This window comes from Phyllosticta capitalensis, assembly GCF_038381095.1.
Source record: "Phyllosticta capitalensis strain CBS 128856 chromosome Unknown BKA78scaffold_1, whole genome shotgun sequence".
Classification (NCBI taxonomy): domain Eukaryota; kingdom Fungi; phylum Ascomycota; class Dothideomycetes; order Botryosphaeriales; family Phyllostictaceae; genus Phyllosticta; species Phyllosticta capitalensis.
Genome location: NW_027117439.1, coordinates 742,694 through 757,668, shown reverse-complemented (window position 1 = coordinate 757,668; position 14,975 = coordinate 742,694). Strand labels below are relative to the sequence as shown.

The following is a 14,975-nucleotide window of genomic DNA, read 5'->3' as shown; positions in this document are numbered from 1 at the left end:
AAGGGCTGCGGGGACCCGATGACGGGGCACGTCTGAGAAGTCAAACGCTTGTTTGCAATGCCAGATGAATCTGCCACGCGTCCCGAGTAGCTCGGCGTCGGAGCTGCACCATCAGCTTACACTACGCTGCTACAGTCGGGTCTCCAAGGATTGAGGTGTGGGCGTTGGCGCCGTCGTGGTGTGCAGAGCGGACTGCAGCCCAGCAAGGGATCGTTGAGTGCGACGTGCGCGGCCACTATCACGACATGCCGTTTTGGTCATGGAGACGATCCTGTATGAGTAACTACTCGACGTCTACTGGATCCGTACGTCTGTGGAATGCCCATCTGCGCGACGGCGTCAAGGCTGTGTTTGTTTGACCGCATGCACGGATTCGGCCAAGCGTCCGCCGGCTTGGCCTCTTGACTCGACCTCGACGACCATTGAGCTAGCCACCTCGACCACCTCACAGCTATCCCATGTCTTGGGTTCCCGCTCCGCCCGCCCGTCATCATGCGAGTGCTGATAGGACGATAGGAATTTCCGCAGCACTCCTACTATTGAAGCTCACAGTCCAACTCCCAAGTCCTTCGTATTCTTTCTTCATGGATCATGGACGCTCCCAATCTCAAATCAATTGCTCGGACCGCAATCTCCTCCAGCCCAGGGCATCACCTCATGTATTCGTCCCGCTGGCGTCTGCCAAGCGTCCCCCCAACATGGCAGTAAGCTGAGGCCATGACGTACAGTCGCAGCGCCAAGAAGTCCGAAACTCCTCACCCAGCCCAAGACACGCAATGGGGCTTAGACAGAGGGACATCGCTGTTGCTATCCGTCCAGCCTGACGCTGCAAAAGTCCAACCCACATCGAAGCCGCACCTCCACCTCAGGCGAACACCTACCTGCCTCTGTATAGCTGCCCTGTCTCGGCCGAGCCCCGTCGACTGCAGGTGCGCGCCCTGATCCGCGCTGAATAATACTTGACCAGTGGCCACTGAATCAGCGCCTGTTGGCAATGACTCTGCTGTTCGTGGTTCGGGGAAGCTCGAGCTCCCCGAATCCCCAGATTCAAACTTTAATTTTCGCGTGCTCGAGGCCGGGGCAACCGACGCGCTCGAGTCCGCTACCGTCACGTGTGGCGTGTCTGTCCCACTTCCTCTGCCCCCACGGCTTGGATCTGTGGCGCCAAGCTGACCTCCGGCTGTGCTGCGACCCTTTGCGGCCATGTCCAAGCCTGAACTCGAACAAAGCCTCCCGGGGAAACAAAGGTCGTTTACAACATCCGTACCGCCGCCCTGTTTGGCCGTTAAGCCGCCAGTCTTGGCTTCAAAGGGTACCCAATGCAATGCCTGCACGTCACCTTGGCCCCGGCAGCAACCGCCCAAACTCATTGAAGCTTCTTATCAATGGCTGATGGTCTTCGGCTCTATTACCTCGACAAACGCGTGCCCAAATGCAATTCGCCTTCTTTCGTTGGACATCGAGCAATCTGCAACGCAAAAATCCCCGTCATTGCACACATCAGTAAGCCCTAACCACTCGTCCTGCATAGTACCTTACCGCGGGGCACCGCATGCTACCGGAGCGGAGCTCAACGCGCCCAGATTCCGTCGATCCCGAAATGCTTTTCTGCAGTTGCGGCACCACAGAGAAGCTCGACATCGACGTGTGGCTCTGCATCCGGTGGCTCTGCTTCCGTCTCCCGTCGTGTTGCGCCCCGCCCCGGAATTTCTAAGCGCCTGGTAAGCACACAGTCTCTGGGCGATCTTTTTTGCCAAGCTAGTCGTACCATCCACCAAGACATGATGAGAGGGGTAGCGTTAGACCTCGATCGATATCAACACAGCTCGTTTCATCAGTCCAGCAGGCCGTATCCCGTATTCCGTATGTTTGCTTGTTCTGGCGTCCATTAGCAAGCAGCTTTGTGATGAAGCAGGCGCGCAGCATCGAGAGCGGAAGCAGAGCGCGTCTCAGACCATGTGGCGTTCGTTCTGGAAAGGCAGGGTAGCACACAAGCTATATCTGAATGATGGTATTGGTCAGCACCAGAGTCACAAAGTTAAACTTCAGTCGGAGCCTGGTTCCTTGGAAAGGGGACGCCAGTGATTCGCCGCGCCAGGGCGGAACTTCCAAGAAATGATTCGCAGCCATGGCAGTCTTGTTCTCACCGCAATCGTCGGCAGTTGTCGAGTCCAGCTGGCAGATGGCACGTTCGCAACAATCGCATTACTAGCGTGAGTTCCGCAGCGTCCCATTGCCAAAGTATACCTGTCGCCCTCGCATTTGGAGACTGATGTTCTAGCACCTCCTGTTTGTCATCTGTGTGGCATTGCTGAAGGCAGAGCATTAGAAACGGGGCAACCGCCAAGGATCCAGAACTCGACTGATTGAGAATTTATCAGATCAAACACCAATGCATCACATCGGTGATTCTCCTCGGATCGCATGAAGAGTAGTTGTCACAAGCGATTCGTGACGACACGCTAGCGAATGGCAAACACCTGGAACTCTGTCAATAACCTCGACCCCGCGCGCAACCTGACGTGGGACGAATCGTAGCCGCAACTTCAGACCTGCTGCTTCTACACGTTGATGATGTCAATGCTCGCCAAAAAACAAGGGAGAGGGCACAATCCTTCCGACCGTTGCCTATTTCGACCATCCACCACCAGTTCCCCCACTCGTCCAATGTGCCGCCGCCACAACTCGCCTCACTAGCTCCTTCCGTCGCCAGTCCAGTCCCCAAACAGCCACCGCTCCGCGCTTGAGATCCTCCGGCGCAGGAACCTGCCTTGTGCCGTGATTCCGTGCAACCGTCACTGGGGCGAACTGCCACGAGCAGCGTAGGGGTCGTTGCGAGAAAACCACTCGGCATCAGTCCGAGGGAGGAACAGGTGTGACAAGGGTGCCACTTCCTTCTTCCTTTTTTGCTTCCACACCACGATGGCATAGTCATGCGGCGCCACTTCCTCCCTTTCCTCGTCCTCTTCCGACGGACGTGGAAGACAGAATGGGATTCAGGAAGAGCAAAAACAAAAGCGCTGGCTCTGCCAACCAGCCACGCACCCCGTCCACCGCGGACTCTCCATCTCATTCCCGGAAAAGGGAGGCAGCCAGTTGTGGTGGAGCTGCACCTGCTGAGCTGAGCTGAGATGACCCTTTATTCCATCCCGTCGACGCCTCCGATCGCCTCCCTGCGCAAATTCTCCGCGCACTCTGCGTTGCGGGTTTGATTGTTTGCTTCTTCAGATGCAATTGCTGACTCTGACGCAATCTACCACGTCTGCCGCAGAGGCGACAATCGTCGAGACAACAGGGCTGAATGACGCCGCCTCCCAATAGCGCAAGTCAACGGCTGTGATAAGCATCGCAACTGTTAGCCACTCATCTTCTCCCTATTGTCAGCACACAACAACGTCCTACTCCCGCAGGACTCCTCAGTCATCCAACATTATGCCGCTTGGTTTCTTTTCTGGTGCACTTGATGACCGCACAACTTGCGCAAAGCGGCCCAACTCATTCATGACCCCCAATACCATCTCTCGAAGACGTGGGATGGGAGTCCGTGTGCGCAATATCTGGGCACTGTACGCGTCGCATCGACTGCACATCAGGGGTGCCAGTGACGTCAGTGACGTCGCCCTGGCTTTCTGCAGACCCCTACTGCTGCAGAATCCACGCACCTCCGGACAGTAACGTCAAAAGTGACGTGAGAATGAGCATCTCCAGCGTCACCGCTACTGACAGGACCCTGCAACGAGACAAGAAGACGGAGGGAATGGAATACAGTGAAGGTTGACATGGCATGGATCGTCACCCTCACCGAATCCATTTTCTTACTTTCTTGACAGTCAGCCCGCTGACCGTTGGTGATGGCGGCCGTCACCATTTGTGACTGGTCTTTAGTCTCTTTCAATGCTAGCGGCGGCCCTGTTCGTGTTTTGTCCAACACAGATTTTGGAGTGTACTCTCGCAAGTCCAAAAACTACCACCTATCCCACCTGCATCTCTCCAACTTCAACCCCCATCAACCACCACAGTCACTTCTCTTGCGACTTCACAACATTGTCTTCATAAATCCACATCAGTTTCTCTTTCACCGCCGAGCACCCTCCGCTCCGCTTCGCAGCCAGCAGCCCCGTCTCGGCGCGGCGCGGGCCCGCCTGCCAGCGCATCGATGAGCAAGCTCGACGACCAACTTACCGCGCGACAAGACCTTCCAACGATCCCGCGATCCAACTAGCCAGCGCACCAATTCCCCAACTCAGCTCAACAAAATTCAATCAGCGCCAATGTGAATCGGCCGGCCGAGTCGAGCCGAGCCTGATCCCGTCTCGTCTCTTCAGCCTCAGCCTCGTCCTCGTCCTCAGCCCTACGTGCCCTTCCCGGCGGCTATCCATGATTCAACAGGACGATGCATCACGTTGTCAGAGGAAGGAAACGCATGATTCCCGTATCGTATCTGATCCGCTTCATCAGGCGCTAGGGGTCTGATGGGCTGGGGCTGGGGCTGAGGACTCTGGGCGCCAGGAGTCGATCTGTTTAATGCCGCGCCCTCGCGCTTCGAAGGGGGCTGGGGATGCTGGGGTTGTCTCGTTTCGTTGGTGAGTGTCTGAAATAGCGAAGAGCAAGGAGTTGTTTGTGGATGCTCGCTTGCTGAGAGTGTTCGAGAAGGCTCTGGACCGGATCTTCTTAGTGTGATCAGGGAGGCTGAGGGAAGAAAAGAGAAAGAAGGCTGGAAGGGGAAGAAGGGGTTCAGATTGGGGTTTGTCTGTGCGTCACAGGTAGGTGAAAGTTTCGCTCAGAGCTTCCAAGTCCAGTGAGTTTGGCCATGTCTTGTCGACCTCACATTTCCTAGCACCACTCTCGACACCACCCTTCCCTCTCTCCACAATTGCAGTCTCGAGATCTTTCGGTTGCCCCCTTAACATCGAGCCTGTCCACCGGGCTTAGCTCCAAGTCGTCGCGCACTTGAATGCAAGTGCTCGAATGCTCCTTGTACCAATCCGTTTGGAGAGGAGATTCTCCATGTTCGAAGCGTCAGGAGCCTAAACACTTTTCTTCTCTACATATTCTTCATTGAGCAACAAAGATTCTCGGAATCGACCATTTCTCATCACCCACTGCACCTGCTTGACCACACCTCTCCACACGACACTCTCCCCCTTCCTCCTGACCTGTACCTCCATGTGAAGGAACCGGAATCGGATGGTCCCCTCTTCTCATGACCCCCTCCCCCTTCCTCCTGACCTGTATTTCCATGTGAAAGACCCGAAATCGGATGGTCCGAGCGCCTGATTGGTTGGTATATCATCTTCTACGTTCTGTCCTCCTCTTGCGCATTTCATTCCTCGTCAACAACCAGAGCGTCTGTACGAAACGACAGTCCGAACTAATACTGGCAAAAAACTGACTGGGAGGTGGGGGCGTCGTGAAGTCAGTCCGACTGAACTGCCGGTCTGGGAGGGAGTGTGTCTTTTTTTTTTTGGCTCTATGAGTCTGAAGACTGTTCGCTGGCAGGCGGATACATTTATCATTTTCCATCGACATGAACGACGCAATGTGGTGATTTGAAGCGCTATCGCTGGACGTTGGAACGCATCAAACTGTTGCGATGAAGGTGGTGTGCACTCAGGGGTTACCCCTTCTCGCCCTTTCCATCACATAGCGACTCCATCTTCGCGGCGCAATGCATCGCAGCTGAGCTCCTTAGCCCAGCTCAGCTCTCCATACACTCACCCCGACCAACCGACCGACACAACCCCGCCGCCCTGCTCAAAGCTGTCCGCTCTCAGCAGCACACCACAGCGCAGCGCAAGGCCATCCACCGGAGCGGAGCGCGGAGAGCAATTTGTGGGTAGGAGTGGCGGGGCGGGGTGGGGTCCCGCGCGCTGAGGTTATCCTCGTCGAGCTGACCTCCGCGACCCACTGCTCGATACCAAAAAAGCAGGCAGGTAGACCTACGGCGGCCTGACGATCCCTCACCTCTGACGCTCTCATTCGCGTTGGGTCGGAGTGCTGCGTGCGCCTGATGGTGTGGGCGGGGCGCGGACAGGTAAGTTGGCTGCCGCGCCGAGAAGTTGGATGTCCACTCCATCGACATACTGCGAGTGACGTACATGCATGTACATCCTTTGCACGTCTGCCGCGACGCATGTGCGAATCGTAGTCCTGCCTTACCTACGAGCTGGTCTTGATTGGTTGGGCTGTGGGTGGTTGAAGGCGGCATACCATGTTGGGCGCTCGCCGGCATCCCAGGTGGCTGGGACGAGTATTGGATGATGCGATGTACCAGCGGCAATTGCGTAGCGCGAGGGCCGCGGTGGATGCACCCAGTTCAAGGTGCCTAAGTAAGGTAGAAGGTTGGCAAGCCAAGAGAAAAGTAGGTGGTGGATGGATGGTGGCCAGATGCGGATGTTCTTGGGTAGGTACAGGATCTTGTGGTGTATTGGACGGCGCGGCGCTTGTGCGATGCGCTGCTTGCGCATGTACAGGGTCAAGTACTCTTTGGTACATTGGATTGGCCAGGTTTTGTGCTGTAGGTAAGTGTAGTAGGAAGTAGGTTGGCCTTTGGCGCGTAGATTGCGGGGAGTGACATGCAAGGAGGTTGAATGCGATGGAGAAGTAGGTTGTGTAACTCGACTGCCGTGTGCTGGCTATTGACTGCCGACTACCGACAGAAAGCGACATGCACGAGAAAGTTTCTTGTACAGTGACAACGAAAATTACAGATACTCTGCACGTAGGAAAGCGGATGGCGGCACAAAGTAAGGAGAAGGAAGCAAACTCCAGGCCCACACTTCTTCTGCCAACACCGACAACTCGCGGGGTACATCCAGACCTCGGGCAAACTTCTCGCCAAAGCCGACCATCTCCGAGGATAAGAGCGAGACAGACAATGAGAATGACAGCAAGCCCTTTGTTGAGATGCAAGATAGACGTACCAAGATGTCTATACCTCCACCCTTACTTTCTGCAGTGACAGTGCAGATTACTACTCCAAGGGTGCAAAGCCGTATTTGATGCACCAGCAGTGGTAGAAATAGCGGTGGAAGAAACCAGAGCAGTGAGGAGCAGTTTTGGTGCTGGTGTTTTGCTCTTCTTTGCCTTTGGTCAGTTGGCGCAGGTCTCGTCGGTTTGAGTCACAGAGAATAGAAGAAAACTGATGATAATATTGAGAATTTTAGACTCCAATTTGAGATCCCTGGACATGCAACGAGTATTGGAAGCGTCCGAGCAACTTTAGGTCTTTCCCGAAACTGGTAGCAAGGAAGTATAGGCTATCAACTAACCAGTCGAAATCCGAAAAACAGGCAAGCTAGCTGTATTTCTCCAAGCAAGGTGCACAGAAAGAACAATGCAGGATGTAGCTACGAGGAGCAAACATACTCCACCCTTCAGTTTTGACTTTGGACTGAGCAGTCCAGCTCAACATCTTCATGGGACTCGTGGGTGAAAAGGGGGATTGTGTGCCCAAGTCGTCTCATGTGTTTCGCTCCCGTGATCGCTCACTCCTGATTGCTTGTAACTGTTTAGCAACTGCTGAATCAGGCGTTCGGCGCACGTTGTACACTTTGTCCATTCTCGCCGTTCTCGTGTAGGTGATATAGGGTTTGCGGAGCGCCGTAGGCGGAAGTTCGAATTTCATTCGCTGCGGACCAAGCGTAATGCTCAACGTGAGCTTTGGTCGGAGAGCCTCGTCCACCATGCTGGCCTCGTCACAGAAGTTCTCGTTGCTTTCCCTGACTTTCCGGAGCTGGTCACTGGAAGCTTTGTCCTTCTTTTCCATCGTCTCCTTGAGCTGCTTGTTTTCGTCCTCCAGCGCCTGGGCTTTGACTTCAAGTCGCCTCATTTTTGCCTGGTTTAAAATTTGATCGAGTCTATCTTCTCCTAACTGTCCAAGCTTTCGTTTCTGGGCATTCGGCGCGGGAGATCGATCTTCTTCTTGCGAGTTGTAGAAGTCCAAGAGACGCATCAAGTCAGGGAGTCTCCGTCGCCACGCAAATCTGTAAGCCGAGCTGACCCGCCGCCTTCGAGGCCAATTTGACTTACCAGTTTGTCGAGGGCTCTCACTCTTTCAGGTGACATGCTTCCTTCGTCATAGTTGCTGGCACCATCAAGCACGTCCGCAAGCACACTCAAATCGGATTTGTCCACAAAGTCTTCCTGGGTCGCTTCAGGTGTGGAACGCCCGGATTCGTCTCTCCCTGAAGTCGCGACTTCGAGAGACTTCTTCGGTGAGTTTGCCGTCGACGTGCTAACTACGACGTCTGAGAGTGAGGTCGATACCTGCGAGTCCTCAAGCTGTCCTTCAGTAACCTCATCTGGTTCCGCGCCCTGTCGATGCATTCTGTCAGTACGAAAAATCTCTTCTGGCTACGAGCCGCAACATACCTGACTAGCTAGGCCGTCAGGGCTTGCTTGAGTAGAGAGAGCATCTCTCGCTGCCCGGCGTCGTGCCAGCTGTTGGGAAGCGCCCGCCATGCTCAACAAGAGACCAAGAGCTCAGCGAGGCCCGGAAGATAGGGTGAGGCTCGAAGAAGACGCCCAGCTCAGACCATAACGGCAGCAGTCGCAACGCCGTCCTGTCCAACCACAAAAGATGCTCGCACGCCTTCCCCCGAAGTCAGCAAGAGAAGCACTGTCTAGGCATCTGCGTAGCCTGCGAGCTGGAATGATCAAGACTTGCCTGATTCCCGTAAGCACGGGGAGGCTTCAGATGCAAGCAGCCCAGCGGCCTTTTGCAATTCTTGCTGGAGATCCGTCGCAGCGCAGGTGAAGGCGATGGCAATGGCGTGGTGTGGTTTCGACGGCAAACGGAAGGAGCTTGGGAGCGGAGATGTGAGCGTCGAGCTCAAGGCAGGTTGTAGGCGTGGGGAGTCGCCATGCGTACGTGTTGAGGAGAGAGAGAGGAGATGGTGGTAGGTGAGAGGTGAGAGATGAAGTTCTGCGTGTGGGATTCTCCGTGAAGTAGGCGGGTGTTGCAGCGGCGGGAAGGCACCCAGACGCGCCTTCCTGTTGCGCGAGGAGGCCTAACAAGCGGCGCTCATGATCTTCCGAGACGACTACCAACGATGTCAGCGTTTCCTTAGCGGGACTATGCTATTCCACCTCATGACGCCAAGTCAAGATACTCCCAGCATCAAATGCTGTACCTCCACAGAGAGTTGTGCACCAACAAGGCAACCGCGGAACAAAAGGAAAAGGGCTTGCTACAATGTTGCTTCGCATCAACAGGCGTTTATTCATCCTTTGCTAGATACGCTCATTTTCCTATTTTCATTTGCCATCCGCATGTCATCGTATGTAAAGCGCGGTTGAGGTATGTAGTTAGCTATCCAAAAGATGAGCGTCTGAAAGATCCAAAAGCGATTCGCTGAAAAAAGCCGACAGCGACAGACGAGGAAAACGCTGAGTACGCCTGTGAATCAAACAAAGATTCCTCCCATCCGTCTATGTTGCGGGAATATGTGTAACGAGATGACTGAAGTTGTCCAACTGACCAACGATACAGTCGATGCAAGCGCAGTGCTCACTGCACAAAGCCTTCTCCACCTCTCGACGTCGCGGGTCCCTGATTGCCGCTTGAGCCCTCATTCCCACCGCTGCCCAACTCGAACCCCAAGTCAGAGGGACCTCCGACGCCGCCGCTGCCTCCTCCCCCATCGTAGCCGAACCCGCCGAATCCAACGCCCAGCCCGCCAAAACCGGCAAAGAAGCCACTGCTGTCGTCGCCTAGGCCGCCGCTCCCACTGCCCGCCGACCCGCCCGTCGGCAGCGGCGGTTCCATATTGAACGGCATAAACCAGGCGAGCGAGGGGTCGTTGATGGCGCCACCGACCCCATGGCCCATGCCGCCGCCAGCAGCGGCACCGAAACCAGCGCCCAGGTTGCCTGAGCCCCAGGGGAAGAGGTTGTCAGATGCGTGGGCCGAAGGGTTGGCGGGATCAGCGAAGCCTGGCGTCCCGGACAGAGCGGAGGGATCAAGAGCAAAGGGCTCGTTGCGGTCCATGAAGGTGGCATATGACTGAAGTACCATTTGCCGGTCGAGTGCGGACATGGGTTGAGAATTGAAGGAGGGCCCCACCATGGGGCCACCGGGAAAGGCGGATCCAGGGGAGGTGGCGGAATTGGGGGAGGCATTAAAGGGCTGATTTTGGGATTGTGAGGAGAGGGAGAGTGCGGAATCGACATTTCCGGATGCGGATTGCTGCTGGTTGGGGGCTGAGGTTGGGGTGTTTTGTTGTTTTTGTTTTGCGGATTGATTTGGTGAGCGGCCTGCACCAGAAATGGATTTTGAGCGGTCTTCCTTTTCGTTCTTGCCACGTCTGGCTTTCTTTACTGGTTCGGTTGCTTTTTTGGTTGGAGAAAGACTGGCGAAGAATTCCTCGACGCTTTGAAGGTCTGCTTTCTGACCAAGGACGGCATCAGTCCCAGCTTCCTTTTGGACATCGGCAGCTGGGTCTTCGTAGTCTGTACGCGACACACCATGGGGGTATCTATCAAACCAGTCTCCGTACTGGAAAATGTTGGTCTGGGTGCCGTTGATAGCAGCCGGGCCGCGCAAAGCAGCATCCGCGTGCTGTCGGTACAATTCCTTGAGATTCTCGGCGACAAAGTGAAACATGCCCCAATACCGCTTCATTTTGCTCAGGTACTTGACGTTGTAGGCCAGATAGCGTTTGGACATGTTTTCCAGTTTGGGATTTTTCGAAAAGACTCCGCGGATGTGGACCGTACTTGATAAGAAAGCACAATAGCCTGCAAAGGGCACCGCTACGTGGTGATTCAGAGCCTCATTGATCAACAAGGAGATTTGGTTCGCAGAGTCTAGGGCGGCGTGCGCAGCTTCAGTGAGGAATTGATGGGGCATGTCCCTTGGAGGCCGGCTGCCAGCGTGAGATGGCAGAGAGAAGCGGTTGAGAAAGAGGACGACCTGGTGGTATACGATGTGGAGAAAGATGAATTGGTTTGCCGTCTTCTCGACTTCGTGATTTTCCAAATTCTCCTGGGTCCAGAGAAGCCTTTCGGGTAGCGATTCTTTGAATTGTCGAGCTTGTTTTTTCAGCTCTTGAAATGTCGAGTGAGGCGACCAAATGGGCACTTTTTCCTGCTCTTTCCCTCCTAGATTATTAAACATAATCAGCCGTCCCCATATGGCCACTGCTCGTACCAAGTACGCGACAACGCCCATGTTCTCTTTCGCGTCTGCAATCTGTCCGGCATCAGGGGGCACGGGACTACGCACGTTGCCCTCCAAGTCTTCCGTTGGCCCTGGAATTTCCATCTGAAAGTAGTGTTCCCGAATAGGTAATTGGACGTGGATGAACTGCCCGCTTACAAAGAGCGGGCGGTCCGTCCCGGACGAGTTGAAGCGGTCCATGATGAAGCATGACCACATGGTCCTTCTCCTAATTTCTCGGTCCGTAAAACTGAGCTCCGAGCGGCCGCCCTTCTCTTTGCCCAGCGGATCATGGTCCAAATCCTTGTGGAGTTGCAGAGCGTACGCCATTCGCTGCGCCATGCCGCCAAACATCCAACTTCGTCCGCCCTGGCATGTCCCGAATTCGTGCAAGCCCAACAAAAGGTATGCGATTAGAATGGTAATGTTTGGGGTATCATATCGTTTTAGTGCAATGTCGCGGGCTCTAGCTGCCCAAGTTTCTCCTCTCAAGAACGCGGGCTCCGACCGTATTTGTGGATGGGTTGAGAAGCGCGCCGATATTGCACACACCGAGAGGATCAGGACGGGTGGTATCTGGCCTGCAGCCAACCTTCGCATGAAGCTCGGCTTGTGGAGCAAGGGGTAGCTCTGCGCATAGACGTAGTCAAAGTAGACCTCTGCAAGGTGTTCCTGGATCTCTTTTGATGGCAAAGCATCCGCGCCCTCGGTGAGCAGACTGCCTTCTTCCGATTCCACCTTTGGCGGAAGGCCAGGAGGCTTGTCTCCAACATTGGGTCCCTTCTTTGACCAGTCCTCCAGCTCTTGTCCAAAAGCTTCATCAGCCGGCCGCTTTTTGGCATTGGAGCTTTTTGGGGGCGCCCCCGGAAGAGGTGGCTTTACAACCGCCCTTCCTACTGCTGCAACAGTCCCCATGCTCTCTTTAGGAACCAGCTTGATTATGCGATCCTCCATCCGCTTCAACCGTTTGTCCAACATGGCCATGTAATCCGTCCGGGGCGCCGCTTTCCTCGTCGTCACTTTGTACACGCACGGTATCCTCGAACGCAAGCAGTGCTTGCACGCTGGCTTTTCCCCGGAGCATCGAATCTTCTTGCGGCGACAGGCGATGCAGGCGAGAGGTAATCGTTTCCGCTCCTTGCCGGCCTTGGTCTTCATCTCACTCCACGGCGGAGCTGGATCGGCTTCCCGGTCGTTGTTCTTCGCGCCCGTCTTGCCCGCGTCCCCAGTGTTGATCTGCGAGCCACCATCTCCAAAAGGATCGCCCAACCCAAAACCGCTCTGGGGACTTGTGTCCGTATCAACGCCATCCACGCTCCCCGTGCTTGTCAGGCCGCCATTTGCGGGGACACCGCTCGCGCCTCCGGTGCTTAATCCTGGCGTCGCTCCGGTCGCGGCGGTGGAGTTGGCATCGGGAGGTGCGGGAAAAAGGGCGGGAGATCTGTCGGAGACGGAGGAAAGCAGTTGGTTCGCGTCGTCGGGTGTGTCCATGCTCGTGTTGATGGTGTTGAAGTCGGCGCGGCGGCCATTGGATATGGCGTCCCATTTCGGAAATGCGGACATGATGGAAGAGGCGGAATTGGGAGTGCGGTCGTCTTGCAACGCGTAATCAGCAATATGCAGCGGGTCGTCGTGCTGATCGGTCTGGCTTGCGTCGGACTGCGCATATGAACCCATGTCGTTCATGCTCGACGCCATGAAGGACTTTAAAAGGCCCGCATTGTACGCGACAGCAGGCGCCCTCTAACAGGGCCTGGCAAAGGTTTGCAGGCTTTTGTAGAATGGACGGCGAGGTCGGAGAAGTCCTTGTGCACGGTAAAGTTGAGCGCAGGGACCTCAGCTCATGGTCTTGCTGGGGTGCGCGCGATGCGGTTGGGATCGTGAGAGGGCGGCAGGATGAGGGGCGAGTCGGAATTGACTTTGAAGATGATTGCAAAGATACAAGCGCGGTAGAATCGGTTTCGCTGGACCAGAGCAGCGGTCAGGGCAATGTCGAGACGTAAGAGTCGGTTTCCTTTGGAGTCTGGGCAGAGTGGGAGGCGGAAGTAGGGAAATGCCCCACGGACATTGGCAGCTTGCTAACCGGTGACTAAGAAGCAACATTGGACCAAGCAAATGAAAAGGCGACAATTCTGGATGAGAGACTATGGGGGCGCCATGACTGGGGAGCCACAACTACACCCCGGATCTGCAGGGCTCCCACGACAAGCTTTTGACATTCCACACGGTGCTACCGCGACCATCTCACCACACTACTGACGATGCCCTTCCGCTCTGCAACACCTCATCCAGCACTTCCATCATCCGTCCTCGAACAGGCCACGCTCTGGCCGAGGCCATTATGCGACGCGTCTCGGCCAGCACCCGCCGTCCACCTTCGCGGCCCTCGATGCTGCCCACGCCTCCAACCGTCGCGACCACACGCGAATCCTGCAACCACATTTTTGTCTCTGCGCCGCTGGCCTGGTCTAGACGCACCACGCCATTTCCGCCGTCGCGGCCCCCAGATCCAAATGTTGCATACGTCCACAGCGTCAGCGCAGCCAGCAGCAAGTGGTGAGCTTCGCCGTGGGCGTGATTGACCTTGTCGCGCATCATATTGAACAAAATCGCTGCATGCATCACGGCCCGCCGCGAATTCTCCAAGTCTTTTGCCAGCCACGCTGATACCTCGCGCCGCGCCACATCTGTCATCTTCTCCGTCGCCATCCATCCGCTGCACGCGCAAAGCCGTGATAGCGGCACGAAGAGCTGGATGCACACGACATGGTAGTACTGCTGCGATAGCCGCGTCGGCCCGACAACTTTACTCGTCTCTGCCGACTCGACAGCCAAAGCTTCCACCGTCCGACTCCTCCATCCATCATACACGGCATCAACATCCCCGAAACTGCTGGTCCCGACCTTGTTTGGCTTGGAAAGATAGGCCTCGTACCTCTGCAGTGATGCCGCTGCTTGGACCAGGTCCCTCGATTCCTGGTATACGGCCAACAAAACGATGCGCCTCTGAAAGTCATCCAGATCTGAGATTCGGCTTGAGTCGTGCGTGACCTGCAAAGCATCCCGCAACGTGAGTCTTCGGCCAAGCCCAGTCCCAGTCTGCTCTTTGAGTTTATCCAGCCGTGTGTTCCACACGTCTCCCGGACAGGGCAGCTCCAAGTCCAAGTGATCACACAGTGGCATGATTGTTGGCAAGCCGAGGTGGAGCGCATTTTCCACATCGAGCATCTGGAACGCGTATCATTAGCTCAGCAGATGTGCGTCAATCCGAAAACCTTACCCATGCGGCCCAGATTACTCTTTTGGATTGCTCGCGGCGGCACCACTTTCCCACGTCGATAGGTTCGGTCGTTCCCGAAGAGCTCGTTCTTGAATACGAGGAAGTTTCATGCTTCAGCTCAGCACCCAGACCTCTTGCTAAAGTCAGCAAGAGGTTTTTGTGCATTTGCTGCGTCAAGATGAGCGGTTTGCTCCCCGAATATATCATGGTAACTTGGCTTAGCAACACAACTTGAGCAAACCAGACTTGCAGCGTCTGCACTGTGTGCCGCTCAACCTGAAAGTATCAGCCAACGTTTCGAAGAGGGACAGCAGACTCACAAAAGCGCAAGTGGCACTCCTGAGGCACTCCTGGAGCTTACTGACGTACGCTTTGCACATTTCTATGCCTGCGTACTCCCCACCTACCGCCGCCACCGCAAAAACCAACATCCATGGCATTCGCGTGCGATTGAAGCTGGGTTTGTGCAGAATCGGCACCACGGGATGGAAGTATTCGAAATACAGCTGGACAAACCGGTTGAACAGACCTGCG

General features: G+C 55.5%; 3 protein-coding genes across 3 annotated transcripts; 1 reads left to right on the top strand and 2 right to left on the bottom strand.

Moving 5' to 3' along the window:
* The first annotated feature begins 5,910 nt into the window (after window positions 1–5,910).
* On the top strand, window positions 5,911–6,411 carry BKA78DRAFT_301477 (uncharacterized protein). Its single transcript, XM_066887361.1, has one exon. The coding sequence runs from the start codon at window positions 6,103–6,105 to the stop codon at window positions 6,259–6,261; it is 159 nt and encodes a 52-aa protein (XP_066748913.1). The 5' UTR covers window positions 5,911–6,102; the 3' UTR covers window positions 6,262–6,411.
* Window positions 6,412–7,156: 745 nt separating this feature from the next.
* On the bottom strand, window positions 7,157–8,369 carry BKA78DRAFT_301476 (uncharacterized protein). Its single transcript, XM_066887360.1, has one exon. It carries the CDS (start codon window positions 7,952–7,954, stop codon window positions 7,463–7,465), a length of 492 nt encoding a protein of 163 aa, XP_066748912.1. The 5' UTR covers window positions 7,955–8,369; the 3' UTR covers window positions 7,157–7,462.
* Window positions 8,370–9,106: 737 nt separating this feature from the next.
* On the bottom strand, window positions 9,107–13,238 carry BKA78DRAFT_301474 (fungal-specific transcription factor domain-containing protein). Its single transcript, XM_066887359.1, has one exon. It carries the CDS (start codon window positions 12,857–12,859, stop codon window positions 9,512–9,514), a length of 3,348 nt encoding a protein of 1,115 aa, XP_066748911.1. The 5' UTR covers window positions 12,860–13,238; the 3' UTR covers window positions 9,107–9,511.
* Window positions 13,239–14,975: the final 1,737 nt, after the last annotated feature.